This window comes from Octopus sinensis, linkage group LG14 (genome assembly GCF_006345805.1).
Source record: "Octopus sinensis linkage group LG14, ASM634580v1, whole genome shotgun sequence".
Classification (NCBI taxonomy): Eukaryota; Metazoa; Mollusca; class Cephalopoda; order Octopoda; family Octopodidae; genus Octopus; species Octopus sinensis.
In genome coordinates, this window is record NC_043010.1 from 14,167,033 (window position 1) to 14,187,767 (window position 20,735).

The following is a 20,735-nucleotide window of genomic DNA, read 5'->3' on the forward strand; positions in this document are numbered from 1 at the left end:
ATATATATATATATATAGGGAGAGTTTACGAAAAAAACAAAAGACGAAGACAGGTGGTGCACAAAACAAACAGATGTATTAGTATAACGCTCAGGAATAGAAAGTCTTTTACGTTTCGAGCCTACGCTCTTCTACAGAAAGGGACACAGAAAAAACAAGGAGAGAAAAGAATGTGTAGTGGCTAACAATCAATCGTGGCGACTAGTGCCGGACAAAAGGGTCACAAAGAGATGTGTACATGTACACACACATATATATATATATATATATATATTGAGTATGCACTACACTTTAGCTTTTGCCCTTCTCAACCATTTCTTGCTCTTCTACTGTACTCCCACTTTCCCTTAGTGAATGGTGAGTGAGGTAACTTCTCTAATGCTGGTGCCATGAAAAGGTGCACCCTATACGCATGGTAAAGTGACTGGCAATGAGCAGAGAATGCTAAAGGGTGTTCGAGAGTCCCTCTACGTTTAATGTGTGCAAAGCACTCCACTTTCCCCTTAGTGAATGGTGAGTGAGGTAACTTCTCTAATGCTGGTGCCATGAAAAGGTGCACCCTATACGCATGGTAAAGTGACTGGCAATGAGCAGAGAATGCTAAAGGTTGTTCAGTTGTTTTAGTTCTTCCTTGTTGAGAATTATTCAACCTCTGATATTGGTGCCACAAGAAAATGCATCCAGTGCACTTTGCAGAGTGGTTGGCAGTAGGAATGGCATTCAGCTACAGAAACAATGTATGAGCACATGTCTACGAGAATAGTGGCTTCTAATTAGAAATCACTTTAACCATGACAACCTGTCTACTCATGCCAGCATGTAAAATGATGATACATAAATGTGTGTGTGTAAATAAAAGTATACAGTATTATAGATCCACATAAGCTCAGTTTTGCACTGAGTATTAAGTTACCGGATGTTAAATAACAGGGCAGTTACCCAACACCCCGTGTTCTTCAGAGATGGCAGGTATGGAAAAAATATGGCAACAGCTCTGTTGTTGAAGTTTCGCATCCAGTTTGCTGGTACTTTGAAAAAAGATAACCAAAATCACAGGAGACAACTGTGCAAGATTTATCAAGAGATCCTTCAGTTCAGTTATCTTCTGCAATTTTGTTAATTTTGTCCCCCCCCCCCCCAGCACCCACAAACTGTATGTAACATTTTTCACCTCCAATAACAGAGTAGTTACTATATATTATTTTCCACCTGCCATCTCCTAAAAGTACATGGTGTTGGTATAACAGCTGAAATGGCTCTATAACAGTGGTTTTCAACCAGGGTTCCGTGGAACCTTAGGGTTCTGCCAGTACAGTCCAGGGGTTCCGCAAGAAGTTACAAAACTGCTAAAATTGGCAGTAATTTATAATTCTCCTGTGCAGATATGTGTGCATAAGACTATTAAATTATTGCACAGGGGTTCCTCGAGCCAGTGGAATGTTTCCTTGGGGTTCCGCTCCCGCAAAAAGTTTGAAAAGCACTGCTCTATAATATATTCTTTAACATACTCACTCTATGTGAGTGCCTTTTTTTTTTTTCTGATTTATGGATTCTTAGATGATATATATATATATATATATTCCCTCTCTGTTTATTTTCTCATGTTCCTTTCCGTTGAAGAGCATAGGCTCGAAACGTAAAAGACTTTCTCACCTTCCCAAGCGTTAAACTAATACACTTGACTGGGACAACAATTTTTAACATAGTCCACCTAGTTGAACAAGCCAATAAACCAAAGAATTAAGTTTCAATTAACTCCAAGGTTATTAATAAATCTGATTCTGTAAATGTATACTGTCCCACCATCTATAAATTAACATCAAATACTACTAATCGTTATCATAATTTCATGTCTATCTGCTTCACTGGTTTGGCTCGGACAGTTCCACATAATCTAATGAGCTAGAGGACTACATTAAAAGGAACTGGTCTGTAGTAAAGAGGCAAGACTGCTTTGTGCTGGGAGTTGAGAAGGTAAAATAGGATTGCTCCTGCTGTAGAGGAAATACATGGTTACAGTATATTATATAAGCATGGGTGGGAATAGGTGGAATGAGATAAAAATAGTGGTGATAAGGTGTGTAGGATATACTCTCAAGGTACAAGAAGGTGAGTGTAACAGAATACTGGAAGGGTGAGTGGGTAATGGTATGGGAAGAGTGACATGTGGTTAGAGATGGGGATATGAGTGATAGTAGTGAATGGTGATTGAGGTTTAAAGTGTGGTCAGTGTTAAATATCAGATTGATGGTGGGGAGGAGGATAGCAGTAAGTGGTAGTACATGGAGATTAGCAGTATAATAAGATTGTCCGTAGATGGGAAAATAGGAGAGGGAGTGATAGAAATAGAGGCTTACAGTTACAGAGGTGGGTGTGAGTGGTAGACAAAAGTAGTGGGGTGTCTGTGGCAGGAATGAGAGGGTGTTGAGAATGATAGCAGACATGGATGGGTTTTAGGGATGAGGTACGGCAGTTGTGAGCTGTAGCTCAAGGGGAAAGGGAAGGGTCAGCAGAAAATTAAGAGGCAAGGGATGATTATTGAGTGCCAGACCAATATTAAAAGGAAGCAGTTTCAAGGAGAAAAATAGCTGGTTGCGCAAAAAGATGAAATATGGGCAGTACTGCTCTCATGGTTACAAAGGCTGAATAGCCATAATTAGAAGAGTGATGTGTCAGGAAGATGAAATGGGTGCAGGGATAGGGCCCAGTTTGTATAGAAATAAACAATGTTTTCAGGACCATATTGTGTGTGTGTATATACACATACACACATGCAGATATACATGCTGATATTCTAAGAATGTAAGGAATGAAAAAGGGTAAATAAAGACTACATATGTTTCTTAGCTAAACTTGATGTGTTACATAACTTGCAATACATACAAAACCTGTTTAGCTACTCCTTAGTTCAGATTACTTTCGAGTTTATATTATTGCATGGAGAAGAGTGAATGAGTCAGTTCAAGTATTATCTGCTATAGGAGTCAATATGTTGCATAGGGTGGGTTGATTTGACAGTCTACTCTGAGTTTCACTTATATATGTGTGTGTGTGTATGTATTGCTAGCCACTACACATACTTTATTTTCTCTTGTTTCTTTCTGTGGAAGAGTGTAGGCTTGAAACGTTAAAGACTTTTTCACTTCTCAGGCGTTAAACTAATACATCTGTTGTCTACACCACCTGTTTTTGTCTCTCTCTTTTTAAAATTTTTTTTGTGGATTCTCCCCCTATATATATATAGAGAGAGAAAGGGGAGAAATGATGGGCTTCTTTCAGTTTCTGCCTACCAAATTCTCTCACAAGGCTTTGTTTGGTTAGACTGGAATTATAGAAGACACTTGCCCATGGTGCCATGCAGTGGGACTGAACCCAGAACCATATGATTGAGCTGCAATTTTCTTAACCACTGCACCATAGTACCCCCGTTTATTAAGTTGATAGATTGTCTATAGATTATGGCCATGTTATAGCTAGGTCACACAGGTAGTTTAATATGCTCTGATTGAAGTGGGTTCTGTGTTGTAGAGAGACTTGTTGATGAAAGCATGACAAGGGCCAGTAATGATAGGCAGAACTAACTTAATGAGACTGAAGACCAAGGTCATTATATATAAATGGGACGAGGGCATGTTGCCACCTGGTGTCATTAAACCAGATGTTACCTCTACACTGTACTAATTTTTGTGTATGGTGAGGCAGGCTTGCTGATGTAATTAGGAGGCTATACAAAGGATATAAAAGTTTTCAGAATGGTACGGAGTTCTTGAAGTGAAATGGGCGGCATGTCAAACAGATGCCATTCCTCAAGAAATTTTCATGGTGGTGGAGCTTGGATTCAATGGTCAGTCTGGTATAGTGTGTGTGTGTGTACACACACACACAGCAGCAGCAGCATTTAACAACCTTGTTCCATGCTGGTATGGATCGGATGCTTTGACAAGACCCAGTGGGCTGAAGGACTGAATTGTGCTCCAGTGTCTGTTTTGACATGGTTTCTATGGCTATCTGCCACTTCACAGCTTGTACAGGGTGCATTTTTGTGCCACCAGCACTAGTGAGGTCACCATACAACTTGCAAGACTAGACTATTAAAGCATAATGGTGGGACAGCTATATGCTAGACCAGTGTTTCCCACACTTTTCATGCCAAATTGCAATATCACCCACCTATCAGCCAAAAAATGTACCATCGCCCACTCGTAAAAAAACAACACATGCCCCCCCCCCCAAATCTTTTAGGAGAACCCCGCCTTGTATCATATGACACACACACTATATTGTAGACTTGTGCCCAGTTAGTGCTGTTTAGACTAAATATGCAGTTGTTTACAAATCCCTTATTGTGGGTTTAGTTTTGAAATTTGTGTGAATAAAATTCTAACTTAAACTCTATAGACAGATTAACTTTGGTAAACTTGCACCTTCTTTTACACTGATTTTTATTTTCCCCAAATGAACCATTCATCAGAACTACCAGTGCAAAAATAATTAATGGTTGTATTATAAAGGAAAAGAATACAACTTTTTAATGAGAACCATGTGTTAGTTAGTTAGTTAATATTTTGGCTCAAAAAGCAAGGCCATGTAGGGGGACATGGAGTTATGTACAGGGTGGTGTTCATGTAAAGAGTTCAGGCCATTTGTGGTCAAGGGAGACTTTGAACCGAGCGGTCGTTGGCATCTTCACTATCTCATCCGGCAGCTTATTCCACGGATCCGCAACCCGGACGGAGAAAGCCCCCTCTCCTTCGATTGAGATGAAATCGTTGCAGGTGTGATGCAGTTAGTGCAGATACATTTGGTTTCAAACTTGTCAACTTTAGACACAAATCTCTTCATTGTGTCACATCCAGTCCAATTCTTTTATGGGAAAGTAAAGTTCCAACATAGCTAAAACCAGATACAAGGTAGGGAAGGCAAGCAAAAGTAATTTCAGATGTTTGCACAGATTGGGGTAGGAATTCAATATACTTTGATGGTACCACAAACCTTCTTTGCCATTACAGCGATATCGCATTGTGGTGTCATTGTCATTTTGTAATTCTATTAATTTATCCTGAATGTCATCTTCGCAATTGACTGCAGCATAATAGCATCTTGAAATCGCTCCACCCTGTTATTGTGCAGTGATTATAAATAGTTGCGATATGTAGTTAAATCCTCATCAACCAATTCATCTTTCAAAGCATCAAGTTGTGGAAATTGATGTAATTCACGTTTTGAAATGCATCCTTATTCTAGGCATGCTGAGATATAAGTTAAAACGGTACCAATTTTGAATTGAAGATAGTGATAAATGATTAACAATCATTGAAAGTTTTTCCGTTCCTTTGCAATAACCTATTCAAATCATTTAATTTTGTGAATATATCACAAAGAAAAAAGATATCACACCTTGCAGCCATCAATGCAATAGTGGGGTATCTTCAAAGAAAGATATGATTATATGAAACAGTTCAACACAATTACCTTTTGACAGCCACTGCACTTCGGTATGGTATAAGAGTTTAGTATAGTCCTCATCATTTCTCAGACAGAGTTGAAGGAAAATTCTGTCAGACAAGGGACTGGACTTCAATTTGTTGAGAGTCTTGATAACTAACTGTAGTGCATCATTCAATGTACTGTTCATATTTTTTGTCACTAAATGCTGCCAGTGTACCAAGCAATGGACAGTTAGTATCTGGTGGGAAATTTCTGCTTTGGGAGAGATGAAAAACCTCAGTATCTTCCTACTATTGAAGGGGCTCCATCAGATGCACAGGCAAGAATGTTTTACTGAATGGGATATTATATTATGTTCAAAAAAGAAAGACTTGAGAGTGGAAAATAGGTGTATCTTTTGGATCAAGCAGCAATTTCTCTGCGACCAGCATTTCTTCACAAGGTTGAAGGTCTTTGAAATACTGAACATATGCCATCATCAAACATTGATTGTTCACAACAGTTGACTCATTCACTTGTATAGAAAATTCAGAAAGCTGGAGAATATTAATGAGCTGTTGTTTGACATCTATTTCTATATTACCCACAAGGGGCTAAACACAGAGGGGACCAACAAGGACAGACATAGGTATTAAGTCGATTACATCGACCCCAGTGCGTAACTGGTACTTAATTTATCGACCCCGAAAGGATGAAAGGCAAAGTCGACCTCGGCAGAATTTGAACTCACAACGTAACGCAGACGAAATACCGCAAAGCATTTCGCCCGGCGTGCTAACGATTCTGCCAGCTCGCCGCCTTGTTTGATATCGTTGGCCATTTCATTGATGTGTTGAGAAATCATGTTATTACTAAGTGGGATCTTCGTCATAATGTTATCTGGTTTTTCAATCATAATGGTTGACAAAATCTCTTCGGTAACTGGGCGAAGTAATGTTTCTCCACTTGTGTGAGACTTCCCAGACTTAGCAACAAGCAATGCAATGCTGTACGATGCAATCGATCCATCATTCTCCTGCTTACTAGTTTCCTGGAGGAGCTTGTTGAATATTTGTGTTTGGTTTTTGAAAGAGGTGCTCATTTGCAGAAAGTATGGCAATGGCTTGTTGTTCTTGTCAGAATGCTTTGCATCAAAGTGATACTTCAAGCATGGGCATGGACACATTGAAACTCCGACGTCTGGCAGCTGACTTGGCAGACACCCATAAAATTATCAACCATCGTACCAACAATAACTCTGAGCACCTTTTTAAACTCCACCCACCTAACACCCGTGGACATATTTACAAAGTCAGAAAACAGCACAGCTCCCATGACTTCAGGAAACATTTTTTCATGCTGAGAGTTGCTGAAGCATGGAACAAACTGCCGGCATCAGTTGTTAGTTGTCGGAGCACTGCATCCTTCAAAACTTCCATGCTTTCTGAGATTCGCCAACACTACACCTGATTTTCTCCCCTCCATACACACACAAGCATGTATCTGACTCATACACTGTTCGCTTTCCAGACATTTGTACATTACTGCATATACTCTGACAAGTTGTGGTGCACCTGAGCACTGTATACAATAATTTCATTATTATATTATTATATGAAGGTTTCATTGCTTCATCGGTCAGCGTTTGATGGCAAAGAAGGCGCATCGGTAACTGACAGTTATGAGGAGAGGGAATAAATCCAAATGATAAATAATCGCTACTGTACTGTCAACAAATTTCTACGGGTGGCATCAGAAAGGCAGTGTGGTATTCCCAAAGAGAAGTCGTCGATAGCGCAAAGTCAAATGACACATCTTTGCTGGAGCAAATATGGATCTAGTTTTGTTTGGCTGCCAGCATTTCAGAAAATTTTTGCAAATTTGTATTCTACACGCGGGAATTCATACAGTTATGCCAAAAGGAAAAATTGTGGTGGAGCGTGATTTAAGGCCTAGATCTATTTGGCTGCTATTTTTAGCACATATGACTGCGACAAAAATATTTGATCAGTAAACAAGTCCGCTTTTTTAATACAAAGGGATGTCTCATGCGATTAGTCTGATCAATAAAAATGCATCCTTTTTCTAGGCATGCCAAGATATAATTAAATACAGACTTGATTTCTTAAAATTCTTTGTCACCCACAAAATGTTCATATCACCCACCATTTTCTAGAAATACACCCATCACTCATGTGGTTAACAGTGCTGATCAGTACTGAATTCAACCGTACTATATCTAGTGTTCTCAAACAAAGCAGATCCTACTTTTGTTGCTTTTGAAAGGACTATTAACAAGAAAAGAAATTGAATAATTATGTGAAACAGCAAAAAAAATAAAGCTTTGTATTTAACCTATTGACAAAGGTGTCTAAAGATAGTTAATTTATTTCGTTAGTAAATAAATGACAAATTTTACAATAAATCTTCTGTTAGTAGTAAAGGCTTGACATTTTTTCTTGGTTAACAGAAAAACAAGTGGGATCTTTTCAGTTTGAATGGCAGTTTTTTCTAGCCGTGTCATATGAAATTGTCACCCATAATTATGACCCTAGTATAGATCTATTGCATTTCAATCTATTTTAGGGTTAGGGATGGGGGAAGGGTATCTTTTTTTTCTTCAGAAATGTAAATAAATCCAATCTGTTTCTTAAACGAGGGACATTTTCATACGGCACAGAATGTTTTCACCTCAATAGATGTCATTGATTGGTTGAAATTGCAGAAAACGAAGAAAAAAACCAACAAATATCTTACAAACCGTAGAATTTTCTCAATAAAGCCAAGAGAAAAAGATGTTTTATAAACACATTCTACAAGTATACGAATTTTAAAATTTTTTAGTTATGTGGAAATTATTTTAAAACAACTGCCGTTCAAACCGAAAAGATCCAACAAGTGTATTGGGGCAATGGACTGATACTAAGAGAGGAAAATGTAGACCATTTATACATTTCAGTCAGTTAATGGTTCAACATGAACTCAGTGTACTGTTAGCCAGAAAACACTCTGATAATTCATAATCTTATATCTGTTACTTTTACTTAACATTAAGTGTTCACTGTGCAAGGTTAATTAGCTTCTCTCCACTTGCACCTGCATCATACTTGTATTAAAGCCAGTCCACATGCCATGTCGAAGACCAGTGGTCAAATTGAGATCTGCTGATGACCTGCAACTATATTCAGTTGTAGATGAAGCTCATGTTAGTCGTGATCAGGTCGATTTTTGAGCTAGTGTTCCAGTATGACCGTTCCATGTAAGGATTCCATTTTCTAATGCATCATTGGGTGATTGCCTCATAGGCTTAGGTACCACAATGACATGAGCTGTATAATATATATTTCTTTACTACCTACAAGGGGCTAAACACAGGAGGGACAAACAAGGACAGAGAAACGGATTAAGTTGATTACATCGTCGCCAGTGCGTAACTGGTACTTAATTTATCAACCCCGAAAGGATGACAGGCAAAGTCGACCTTGGAGGAATTTGAACCCAGAACGTAACGGCTATGCATTTCGCCTGGTGTGCTAACGTTTCTGCCAGCTTGCTGCCTTTGAGCTGTATAATATAGATGAGACCAAAGCAATTGACATTGATTCCTCCCCGGATGCTGTCTGCAGAATATTGGCATGATAGGAAGAGGAACAGAGAATGGGTTTTAGTTTGGATCACAGTGACTTTACAGATATATGTGTTATCTTCACCCAACTGTTGAAGGTGGTCTGTGAAACCATGTCTCTCTTTTTTTTTTTATTTGGGGGTGTTTCAGTTATTTAACCTTTTTGTTCCTATATTGCTAACCAGAAAGCCCCTTTTAGGTGTTCCAATTAAATTCTGAAATAATCATGAGTTTAGACTGTTTTCATAAAACAACTTTTATTTTTCAAATACAATTTAACTGAAAGGTTTTTAGTTAATATTCAAGGAGCATGCAACAAAATTTAATACAGAATACCTGTGCAGATAACTAGGTTATCTATAAGTCAAACTTAATGCACATAGGGACAGGTGTACCATAAAGGTAAAATAGAACAAAATACTGGAATGTGTCTGAAGAAAACTTGGAAATGTAGTACACAGAAACACATAAGGATTCACAATATAAAATAATCAAAATTTGTCACACCTTAGAGGTAAATAATTCATAAAAATGGGGTAAATTTGAAAAAAAAATATATTTATGAATCGAATTTATGTATACACACACACACACACACAATATTACTAAAAATGCTTGGATTTCTTTCTCCCAAGCATATGGAAACCTCAAACTGTTGCTTTTTCCTTTTTGTTCATGTTTTATATAAGGGTTTGTTTCCACAGTAATAGCTTCAAAGAGCTATGGAAAATGGTGGAATTCTGCTTTAAGTATGCCATATACCCCCTTATAACTTTAAAAAAATTTTTTGTGATTTATGTTCTATGCACAGAAGTTCATATGACTGAAAACAATTGTTTTTTTCTTCAATTTAAAAAAATGATCGAAATCTGGGGAGTCTGAAGTTTTTACTTAAATCCCAGCAATAATAGACTATGAAATGTGTTTATGAGGTGAAAGACATTGAAAAACATCATTACTTCAGTGACAAAGAAATGAGAAGGGCATTAGGTGGACGTGAGATGTACTAAAATAACAGCTAAATAACCCTTAAAATCACAGTCATTTTTCTTTTCTTTGTGTGTATTCATATGAATTCCTATATGCAGAACACAGATGCGTAAAAATTTTCTTGAAATTTAAAAAAAATGGAAAAAGATATGAGGGGTTATATATATGGTGTACTTAAAGCAGAATTCTACAAAAAAACAGTTTTAAAATTTTTACTATACTCAGGTGCAAATTGACTTTTTTTTTGCTATCGGAACTGTTGTCGGAATTGTTTCACTTATGTTTGCCATATATTTTCTTAGGTTCTTTTATATCTTTGAATTTGAACTTGTTGCTTGACAACAAGAAAGTGGTATCCAGTTTTTGTCCATAGTGGAACATTTCAGAAAATCAAAGTGTAAAAGAACGGGGGAAAATTTCCAAAAATTTGCAGCTCTCAGATATCATATAAAATAATGTCAGACAGTGTAACTTGTTTATTTAATGAAATCACGTGTTTTCACAAGTGTGTTAACAAGATTTACGCTGAAATGCACTTTCAGATATGAATAGGATCATTTTGAGTGATTATGGGCGTTTTGGTAACTCTTTCAATTACTTTAAATATAACACAGAATTTAGTAAAATAACTTTGTTATCATTAAGCTAATGTTAGGAACATAAATTGTGACTAAGGTTTGGTGGAAGATTTTCATTCAAAACTTATGAAAACAAGATATTTGTACTCAGAGCCAGAGCCGGGTTGGTAATGAAAGGGTTAACCAGAATTTTTTCAGATGTCTACAAGGTGGGTTAGTGACAAAAGGGTTAAAAAAAAAGCTTGTTTGCTGCAGCCAATGGCAAACCATATTACACAAATACACTCCCCTTTCTCTTGAGCCTCTTCAGTTTCCCAACTTCATCGTTGTGCAATGTGGAAACTACTTTTGACCAATATCCGAATAGCTACTTTAGATCAATGCAATAGAAAGAAAATTCTTTTAAAGAAATTCAAGTATAAAATCATACTAAATCTTTGTAATTTCTTGTTTTATTGCTTTTAGAATTTAAAGAAATTCAGGTATAAAATCATAGTAAATCTTTGTTATTTCTTGTTTTATTGTTTTCAGAATTTATTGATGTGGACAAGAAACAACGTGCCTTGGATGTCCTGTACGATGTCATCAAAAGTAAGAAACACCGCACATGGCAAAAGATTCACGAGCAGATTATGGCCAAGTACCTTGAGCTCTGTGTCGATCTCCGGAAGAGTCACATTGCAAAAGAGGGCTTGTACCAGTATAAGATTATTTGTCAACAGGTTAGTATTTAATGACATTTAATTAAACACTTTTCAAAAAAAAATTTTTTTTTTTTTAATATTTGAATATATATATATATATATATACACCGGAGTAAACACATAAATGTGAAACAAGGTGGAAAAAAGAGTATTCAAATACCAGTGGTAGAGTAATATGCTTTATTTTAAGCAGCAGAAAATTCAACAAAATCTGTTACTCTGAGTTTCTCGTTGCCGTTCATCAGACAGTTTTTGCTAGAATATAAAATAAAGTATATATATATATATTTAATTAAACACTTTTGTACTCTTTCACTGCTCTTTCTTCTGTTGGCCTGCTCACTTAGCCAGCGGTGTGGTGTCATTCGAAGGCTAAAACAATGCGAACTCATTGTGACCAGCGATGTGTAACTACATCTGATGGACTGGTCGGTCACGTGATCACGTGATATATATACATATATATGCTTCAAAGGTGGGACATGTTTTTGTGACCAAAGAATTTGAAGTTATTTAGCAAAATAACTAACTTTACCATGTAGTTGATGTTTTAAGCTAGTGTTTGGAACACAGAAAGTTGTGACTTTATAATGAAGTTTTATACATGTGAGGGTTTATGTTAGAACTGAAGCAGGTTTTTAGGATAATCAACTGCAAATTTATGGTGTCGTACCTTTGTTTGTTAGAAACCATTATTGCTATTAACTGTTTCATATTCTTTTTTCCTCATCACTTTAAAATCTACTGCGATTAAATTTTTTTTAAATTATGAATTTGGGATTGAGAAATGTGTAGCCTTGTACAAAGTGAGACTTCATTATTGTGCTAGATCTTATTAATTTTTTTATATTTCAATTCTTATTTTCAATAGGTGAGCATCAACTCTCTCGTGGATGTGGTGGAGAACTATTTGAAGTTGGCTGAAAAGACAACTGAGAAAGCTCGTGAACAATCTCACCAAGCCGTTGTTGATGTTGACGATTTAGACAACCCTGATACTCCGGAGAGGTAAGTTTGTAGACTTTCATATTGCTCAGAAGGCATTGCACCTATTTAGAAACGTTTGACTCCTCGAGCATCTCCAGTTTTCTCTACTTGTGTCTTACTCTCTTTGGCCACTTACTATTTTATGCAGTTAATGTTTAGCAGTGGTGCCCCAGCATGGCCGCAGCCTTCGAGCTAAAACATTTTTATGGATTTAAGGAATTGAAATAATTATTGAGTCATAATGAGTTGTAGGCATACAAAATTTCAAATTATATGATGCATACAGTATTTGAAAAACGTTTTTCAGTAATTTGTGCAAAAATTGAAAGTTTTCTTCTGAAATTTCATAATAACTGAACCATCTAGAAAGTACTAAGCTTATAATTTCAGAACTAAAATATTAATTTTTTTTTTTTTCTCTCTCATCTTATTGGCCTTTTCACTTTTAAAATATTCTACTTCTCAGACACACCTTTGGACAGATGGCTACTCAGTGTGATAATCTTATTTGACTTTGTTAGGCTGGTATTTTATAATTACATGGTGGCTTGTTATTAGTTAAGGTTTATGGACAAAGCCTAGTTTAGTCTGCTGATCATGTTTGACACTGTTATTGAAAATTACTAGCTGCAGATATCCTATCACCAGCCTTAGTGTTAAAATTGGGACACGAGACAACTTAGTTTACGACATCATTAGCTGCAGTGATTTGCTTAAAACATCTGGTTCAAGAATAGTTAATTGTTCAGGAAGAATATTAATGTGCCAGTGAGGAGAAATGGTTTTATTTTTGTTTTTTTTTTCTAAGGTAGTAGATAGCAGAATTAATAGTTTCAATTAAAAACACTTTGTTGCCATTGTGCATTCTGGGTAGGGTGGTGACAAAATTAGTACCAGTCAAATAGTGGTGGTGTTAATTTAATGTTCTTTTCTCAAAATTTGCCTTATACCAATGTTAGGAGCAATCATTTCTAAAGAGCCAGGCTAAATGCTTTGCCAATTCAGTTTTTGAGTCAACTTTGTTTAACGTCCGTTTTCTGTGGTAGCACGGGTTGGACGGTTCAGCCGGGGTCTGGGAAGCCAGGAGGCTGCACCAGGCTCCAGTCTGATCTGGCAGTGTTTCTACAGCTGGATGCCCTTCCTAACGCCAAAACATCTCAGTTGAGATGGTTGTAGAGTAATAGTTAGCATTGTTTGTTGGTTGTTTATGAGTCAAAGTTCCTTTAGTGCTATGGGAGGTATCATATTTTTTTACAGTATATCTGTAAAGCCACTCTACTAGAGAAGGCTTCAGGCTGCAATAAATGTTCATATAAGAAGATCTTTCTTACCCATGTAAGCAAATAGCTGTAAAATAGTGCAAGCTAGCTAAATTGGTAGAACATTGGAAAAATGCTTTGTGGCATTTCTTCTAATACTTTGTATTCTAGGTTCAAATCCTGTCAACATTTGACTTAATCATCCCAAAATATAGTACTAGGGTCAACGGTATTGACTAAAAAAAGGCGGCGAGCTGGCAGAATCGTTAGCACGCTTGACGAAATGCGTAGCCGTATTTCGTCTGCTGTTACGTTCTGAGTTCAAATTCCGCCGAGGTCGACTTTGCCTTTCATCCTTTCGGGGTCGATAAATTAAGTACCAGTTACTCACTGGGGGTCAATATAATCGACTTAATCTGTTTGACTGTCCTTGTTTGTCCTCTCTGTGTTTAGCCCCTTGTGGGTAATAAAGAAATAGGTATTGACTAACCCCCCTCCCTCAAAACTGCAGGCTTTTTGTTTTAAATAAGAAATCGTTGTTGTTACTTTTGTAATGTAAATTTTCTTTCATTCTTTCAAAGCTTGTTAATGAAAGCTGTGAGTGGTGAAGACACACAGGACCGTACAGACCGTGCCATTCTGACACCATGGGTCAAGTTTTTGTGGGAGTCTTATCGTCAATGTCTGGATCTTTTGAGGAACAACTCTCGTGTTGAAAGACTGTACCACAACATTGCACAGCAAGGTAAGTAACGAAGTGAATACTTGAACGTCCATCACTTAGCAGGATTATAGAACTGGTTGAAACAAGCATTTCAATACTTCATCCATTACCACAGCTTTCATTAGCTGTATAGCAAACTAAAGGAATTTGTTAATTATGCTTTGTTGTATAGAGTAGAGAGGACGAGAGGTTAACCTTTTTGTTACTATATTTCTGACCAAAATACACCCCTCATGAGTTGCATTTAAATTCTAAAATAATCATGAATTTAGACTAGTTTCATTAAACAACTGTAACTTTTTTATTTAACATATTAATGTGATATTTGGAACATAATTGAAGAAAGGGTTCTTAATCTATTCTATTGCATAACTTTTGTCTCAAAGTGACTCTAATTACAGGTAAATATAGGTAAAGTGAGCAAAATATTTAAATTGTTTAAACATCACCATAGAAAATGAATCATTAGCTAATATTCAATTGGGTATGAAACAAAATTTTAATATAGAATAATTGCGCACACCACTAGATTATCAGTTGGATTTAATGCACAGAACAGGTGTACCGTAAAGGTAAAATAAACTGAAACACTGGAATTTTTTGAAGAAACTAGAAAATTAAATCCATTGGCTAAATTAAATATATTTTCATACATGAATACACAAGAACATATAATAAAGATTTACAATAGAAATTAAATCACAACTTGTCATTCACCTTACAGGCAAATTTAAAATTACAAGTGAATAAAAAGTAAAAACGAAGTAAATTTGAAAAATATTTATACAAGCTAATCATACGTATATACGGTATTCACACTATTTCTATCATGGAAAGTTGTAAAACATCCCAATCTGCATATTGTACATATTGCAACCTTACAAAATGCACATTGTAAAAGAAGTTTCAACTGGCCACCCACTGGGATTTTTTTTTTTTTTTTTTTTTTCCTTTTTAATTTCCTGATGTAGACATTCACAGCACTGCCTCTTGTGTCCCTTGATTTTTTCTAATTCATGGAGATCAGTTGAACTCAGAGGGATATCTCTCTGGCAGGTTTTGCTTTTCCTTCCTGCAGTTATTTTTTTGGAGGAATAACCTGCCCTCAACTGCGTTGCTACATCTGCTCAGAACTGCAGAAGGTCGCACAGTTTGCAAGCCCCTCCTGATTTGATATATGACATAAATGCATTTACAATGCTCATGTTTACTATATACCAAACCAGGTATCGCCACCATTTATTACCTGGTCTACCAACCTGATAATAACTCCTTCGGTTCAGCTGATCCACACCACCCATGTACCTGTTATAATCAGGTTCACAAACTGGGTGCCATTTTCATCTACATGTTTGTGCACTCGTAGATAGAAAATTTATCTGCATCTTATCTCTGTATGCACTCGCTAGCAGATTTCCTTTCTGCCATTGGATTATTTCACCTCTCTTGTTTAATTTCGCTTTTTTATATCCAACGGCAGCTCTTTTCTACTAACAATTACTGTAGCACATGTATACGTTGTCAGTTTCTAAATCCACCACAAATTTGACTGAACTAAAAGATTGGTCAAAAAATATTATGTTTATGATATGGAAGTGATAAATTCCAGACCATATCGTTCCCTAGGCCATGCTTGCCTCTTTTCCCAGTATAAAAACTAAATCCACAGCAGTACCCAGTATTTGCTTCCTGAATTTTCCAAATTTTGATCCCCCAGTTCATGTGCTTTCCTGGCATATACTGTTGGAATCGTACCCTTCCTTTATACCCGACCATGCCCTCATCAATGTATAAGTATCTCTCAGGGTTGTAAAGTGTTTTATATGTATTTTGAATGCAGTCGATGAGGGGGTCTTATTTTAAATAAGGGATCAAAGTTTGGTTCTTCACGTACTGGGGTGCTGCTAGTGTCTCTCACATGTAAAAACTGGTTCAGTTTCACAAATTGTGTCCTTGACAATACTGGAAACTTTTTACTCCATTCCGATGTGAAATCGTCCTCGCTGTCATTATCATTGCTTTCAGTTTCGGATACGGAAATATCTGATTCATTCTCATACACCAAGTGCATTCATTTATTCATTTTCTTGATATCTCGTTATCTTCTGTTGAAAAACCTTCAAATTCGGAATCACTGCCTGATTGCATAAAACTGTTATCCATTTTCAAAGTTGAAAAAACGCAGAAAAAATGTGGAAAAAAATCTCTCAGAATTCACTGAGTTCAGATATTACAGCAAACAATGTCTGATACTATAACTCAACTATTTACCAAGTGAAATCACGTGTTTTCATGAATGTACTAACGAGATTTGTGTTGAAATTCACATTTAAATAACAATGGGTACTCTTGGCCAGGTTGGTCGTTTAAACCAAGTGCTGGTCGTTCAAAAGTGTTAGTATGAAAATATAACAGTTCTTTAGTTCAAAATACACTAAGATATGGTCAGCGTGTCAAAAAGTCAACAAACAATATAGCCTGATCTTTGAAATTCTCTTTTCAGCTTTCCTCTTCTGCATCAATTACAACCGAAAAACAGAATTCAGGAAACTATGTGACAATGTAAGTTTCTCTTCTGTCTTCCTTCCTTATATACATGCACACACTGTAAGATCTCACTATGCAATTCTGTGAGCTAGGTCATTTAAGGGTGAGATGCTTATGACCATGATCATTGCATAGTTTTGGTGACCTAATGAACCATGAACCTGGTTGACTCAGCTAGCTATTTCTCTCGATATATGGATGCCCACTTTTCCATGTTTGTAGGGATCAAAGGAAATTCGTTGCGGCAGATATTCTTCAGCTGGGTCCCTTCCTGTCAGCAAACTATACTTTTTTCTAAGCAAGTAATATTTCCCCATGATCAAAGGTATTTTTGTGGGAATTAGCAAATAAAGGAGACTGCTTGTATGATCATGATGCTCATTTACAACTATCACACAATGTCAAGACAAGGGGACACTAACACCATCGCATGCGTATACATATAGGCGCAGGAGTGGCTGTGTGGTAAGTAGCTTGTTTACCAACCACATGGTTCTGGGTTCAGTCCCACTGTGTGGCACCTTGGGCAAGTGTCTTCTACTATAGCCTCAGGCCGACCAAAGCCTTGTGAGTGGATTTGGTAGACGGAAACTGAAAGAAGCCCGTCATATATATGTATATATATGTGTGCATGTATGTTTGTGTGTCTGTGTTTGTCCCCCTAGCATTGCTTGACAACCAATGCTGGTGTGTTTATGTCCTCGTTACTTAGCGGTTCAGCAAAAGAGACCGATAGAACGAGTACTGGGCTTACAAAAGAATAAGTCCTGGGGTCGAGTTGCTCGATTAAAAGCTGTGCTCCAGCATGGCCACAGTCAAATGACTGAAACAAGTAAAAGAGTATATGTGACGAGCATTCTATTTCTGTCTACCAAGGCTTTGGTTAATCTGGTCTGTAGTAGAAGACCATGCAGTGGGATTGAACTTAAAACCACATGGTTGGGAAACGAATTCTTAATCATGCAGCTATGCTCAAATGTTGGCCATAATTTAAAAAGCACCCACTATACTCTCAGAGTGGTTGGCGTTAGGAAGGGCATCCAGCTGTAGAAACTCTTTCCAGATCAAGATTGGAGCCTGGTTCGCCAGCCCTCTGTCAAAATCTTCCAACCCATGCTAGCATGGAAAGCGCACGCTAAACGATGATGATGATCATCATCATTTAGCGTACGTTTTCATTGTAGCATGGGTTGGACGGTTCAACTGGGGTCTGTGAAGCCAGAAGGCTGCATTAGGCCCAGTCTGATCTGGCAGTGTTTCTACGGCTGGATGCCCTTCCTAACGCCAATGATAATACTAAATAAAGAATCTTTGTAAAGGATCAAATCTTAGATGACTTCTTTATTGAGTGACAACTCAAACAAAACCCACTTTATTCTCAACTTGTCTAGCTTAAAATATTTCCGTATATTCTTCTTTGTAGCTTCGCACACATTTGATGCAAATCAACAAGCAGCAGCACCAGCAAACTGCAATCAACCTGAACAATGTGGATTCACAAGCGATGCACCTGGAGACACGTCTGGCTCAGCTGGATAGTGCCATCAGCATGGAGCTGTGGCAGGAAGCTTTCAAAGCTGTAGAGGATATTTATAACTTGATCAGTTTATCAAAGAAGCCGCCCAAGCCCGCTCTGATGGCTAACTACTACCAGAAATTAGGGCTTGTTTTTTGGAAATCAGGAAATCATCTATTTCATGCCTGCACACTACATCGACTTTTCCATTTGTCCAGAGATCAGAAGAAGAATTTGTCTCAAGAAGAATTACAAAGGTAAAACAAACTAAATCTATGTACCCTCTTATGTTTATATAGAATTGATAAATTTTTGTATATACCTTAAATTCTCATGTCTTTCCTTCACATTTCTTTCATCTCTTGTAGAATGGCAACTCGTGTATTGTGTGCCAGTTTGGCTATTCCAATTCCTCCCGCTAGAAATGCTATTGGTCAGTTATTGGATATGGATGAGAGTACTTTGGAGAAACAGCGTCGTCTAGCCACCTTGCTAATGCTCAACAACCCTCCCAACAGACAGCAACTTATCAAAGATTTGGTATGTTTTTTTGTTCTTGTACATTAAGACTGGAGGCTGTCAAAGTAATGATTTGTCTGTTTAAATTCTGACTATAGCCTTCATTGAAAGAAATTCTCTTATAAAAAGGAGAATCTCTGTAACTCAAGCCTGTCCAAGTATGCCACCCCCAAAGTGCTTGGATTTAAATTTAAAACTCTTTTTATAATGTTACGTAAGAACCTTTTGTTATACTTGAAACTTAATTTCAGTTTTATTCAAATTGAATAACAGATTTTATTCAACTGAATAACAGTTTTTATTTGCAAAGTTAATTGAACCAGCAATGTTTCATTAGAAACATGATCATTAAAGGATTAAGAATTTCATGAAATAAATTACCATGTTATGTTTGGATCAGTTCAGTTCATTGTGCTCTTTGTTCACCAAGAAGTGGCTTTTGTGTTTAAAGAAAGAAATTATAGATACTTGTATGCTCACCCTCACCTAAATTGCAGTTGGTATGGTGAAGGTAGTTAAATCTGGAGAGTGTTGGACGTAGTGTTTTACAGTGTTTTGTTTCAAGCTTTTGATTCATCATCATTTAATGCCTGTCTTCTTTGCTGAATTCATTTCTGTCACCTTCTCATGTCCACTAGTCATAACCCTTGTTTTACTGCCATATACAATCTGCCTTTCACTCTTAGGAAAAAGCCCTTATCAACAAAGGTAGTAGCTCTCCGAACTTTGCTCAGTCTGTTCTTATTCTAGCAACTTCACTTTCTGATCTTCCTCCTCTGCTGTTAACTTGGTCACCTAAGTAACATAAGCTATCTACTACTTCTAACGATCCCCCGACATTTGAGGAGGTCTATTCTCTACATTTTTAGTGTTTATTGTACCTGCACATCTGCTACACGCAAAGGCGACTTTCTCTGTTAACCTTCCCGTGATGCTACTGCACCTCTTATGTATCCATAACTTTTGTTGGGTGTGCCATATGGGGTTTCTACCAACACCTTTCCTACATATCGAGCAGAGCCATCTCCCTGAAAGAATTTGAGATTTGTTTGTGTTCCTACTCACTAGGTGAGATTTTGTGGGGGGGGGTCCATGCTAGCTAAAGTAAATCTAAAGACCTTAGATTCCAGACCTTACTTCCTCACCTGAAATTTTCTCTCTAGTTCAGGTTGTGATTCAGCTATAAGAACAAGGTCATCAGCATAGAGGAGCTCTGAAGGGCAGCCAGTCTTAAATTCCTCTTATGGCCTGGAGGACTATGATAAACCAGAGGAGAATGAAAACCAATCCTTGGTGAACTCCTACTTGTACACTAAATTTATTGCTATACTCATTGCTGACCTTCACCTTACTGACAACATCCTTGTACATGGCTTGTACTGCTTTCACCAACCACTCATCTATCCCTAGCTTGCGCATTGACCACCAGATGAGGGAGCAGGTGACTCTGTCAAAGGCTTTCTCCAAGTCTACAAAAGCCAAGAATAGAGGTTTATTCCTGGCTGAGTATTTCTCCTGCAGTTGCCTTACCAGGAAGATAGCATCAGTGGTGCTTCTCCTTGGCACAAAAACCAAACTGCATCTCGTTGATTGTAAGTCAAAATTCTGTTCTATCATTTTAGCTTTAATTTCTTGCCTGTTGTGGGTCTCCTATCAAACTGAAAAGTCAAAAACGCTTTCTTGCAGCAGCCGACTATCTCAAACTGGGTGTCTCCCTCAAACTCACGATTCACTGTATACCCCCACAAATGCACATTAAAGATTTTGTGTCAACAAAGTAGGAAAAGAATACTCTATATATAATACATATTATTTGCATTGAATTTAAGAAGAAAAAAATTCAAGTTTCATGCCACAGA

The 20,735-nt window shown here is 37.2% G+C and overlaps 1 protein-coding gene across 2 annotated transcripts in view; it reads left to right on the forward strand.

Annotated features, from left to right (window-relative positions):
• LOC115218891 (eukaryotic translation initiation factor 3 subunit A) overlaps window positions 1-20,735 on the forward strand; it is a 46,671-nt gene that overhangs the window by 3,601 nt on the left and 22,335 nt on the right. For both annotated transcript variants that reach the window (XR_005001807.1, XM_029788888.2), the window contains exons 2-7: window positions 11,152-11,342; window positions 12,196-12,332; window positions 14,152-14,315; window positions 16,798-16,856; window positions 18,265-18,614; window positions 18,726-18,897. Coding sequence is in view for 1 of the 2 variants with exons in the window: in XM_029788888.2 (XP_029644748.1) it covers window positions 11,152-11,342; window positions 12,196-12,332; window positions 14,152-14,315; window positions 16,798-16,856; window positions 18,265-18,614; window positions 18,726-18,897 (1,073 nt within the window). In the remaining variant the exon portion in view is untranslated. The remainder of the gene's footprint in view (window positions 1-11,151; window positions 11,343-12,195; window positions 12,333-14,151; window positions 14,316-16,797; window positions 16,857-18,264; window positions 18,615-18,725; window positions 18,898-20,735) is intronic.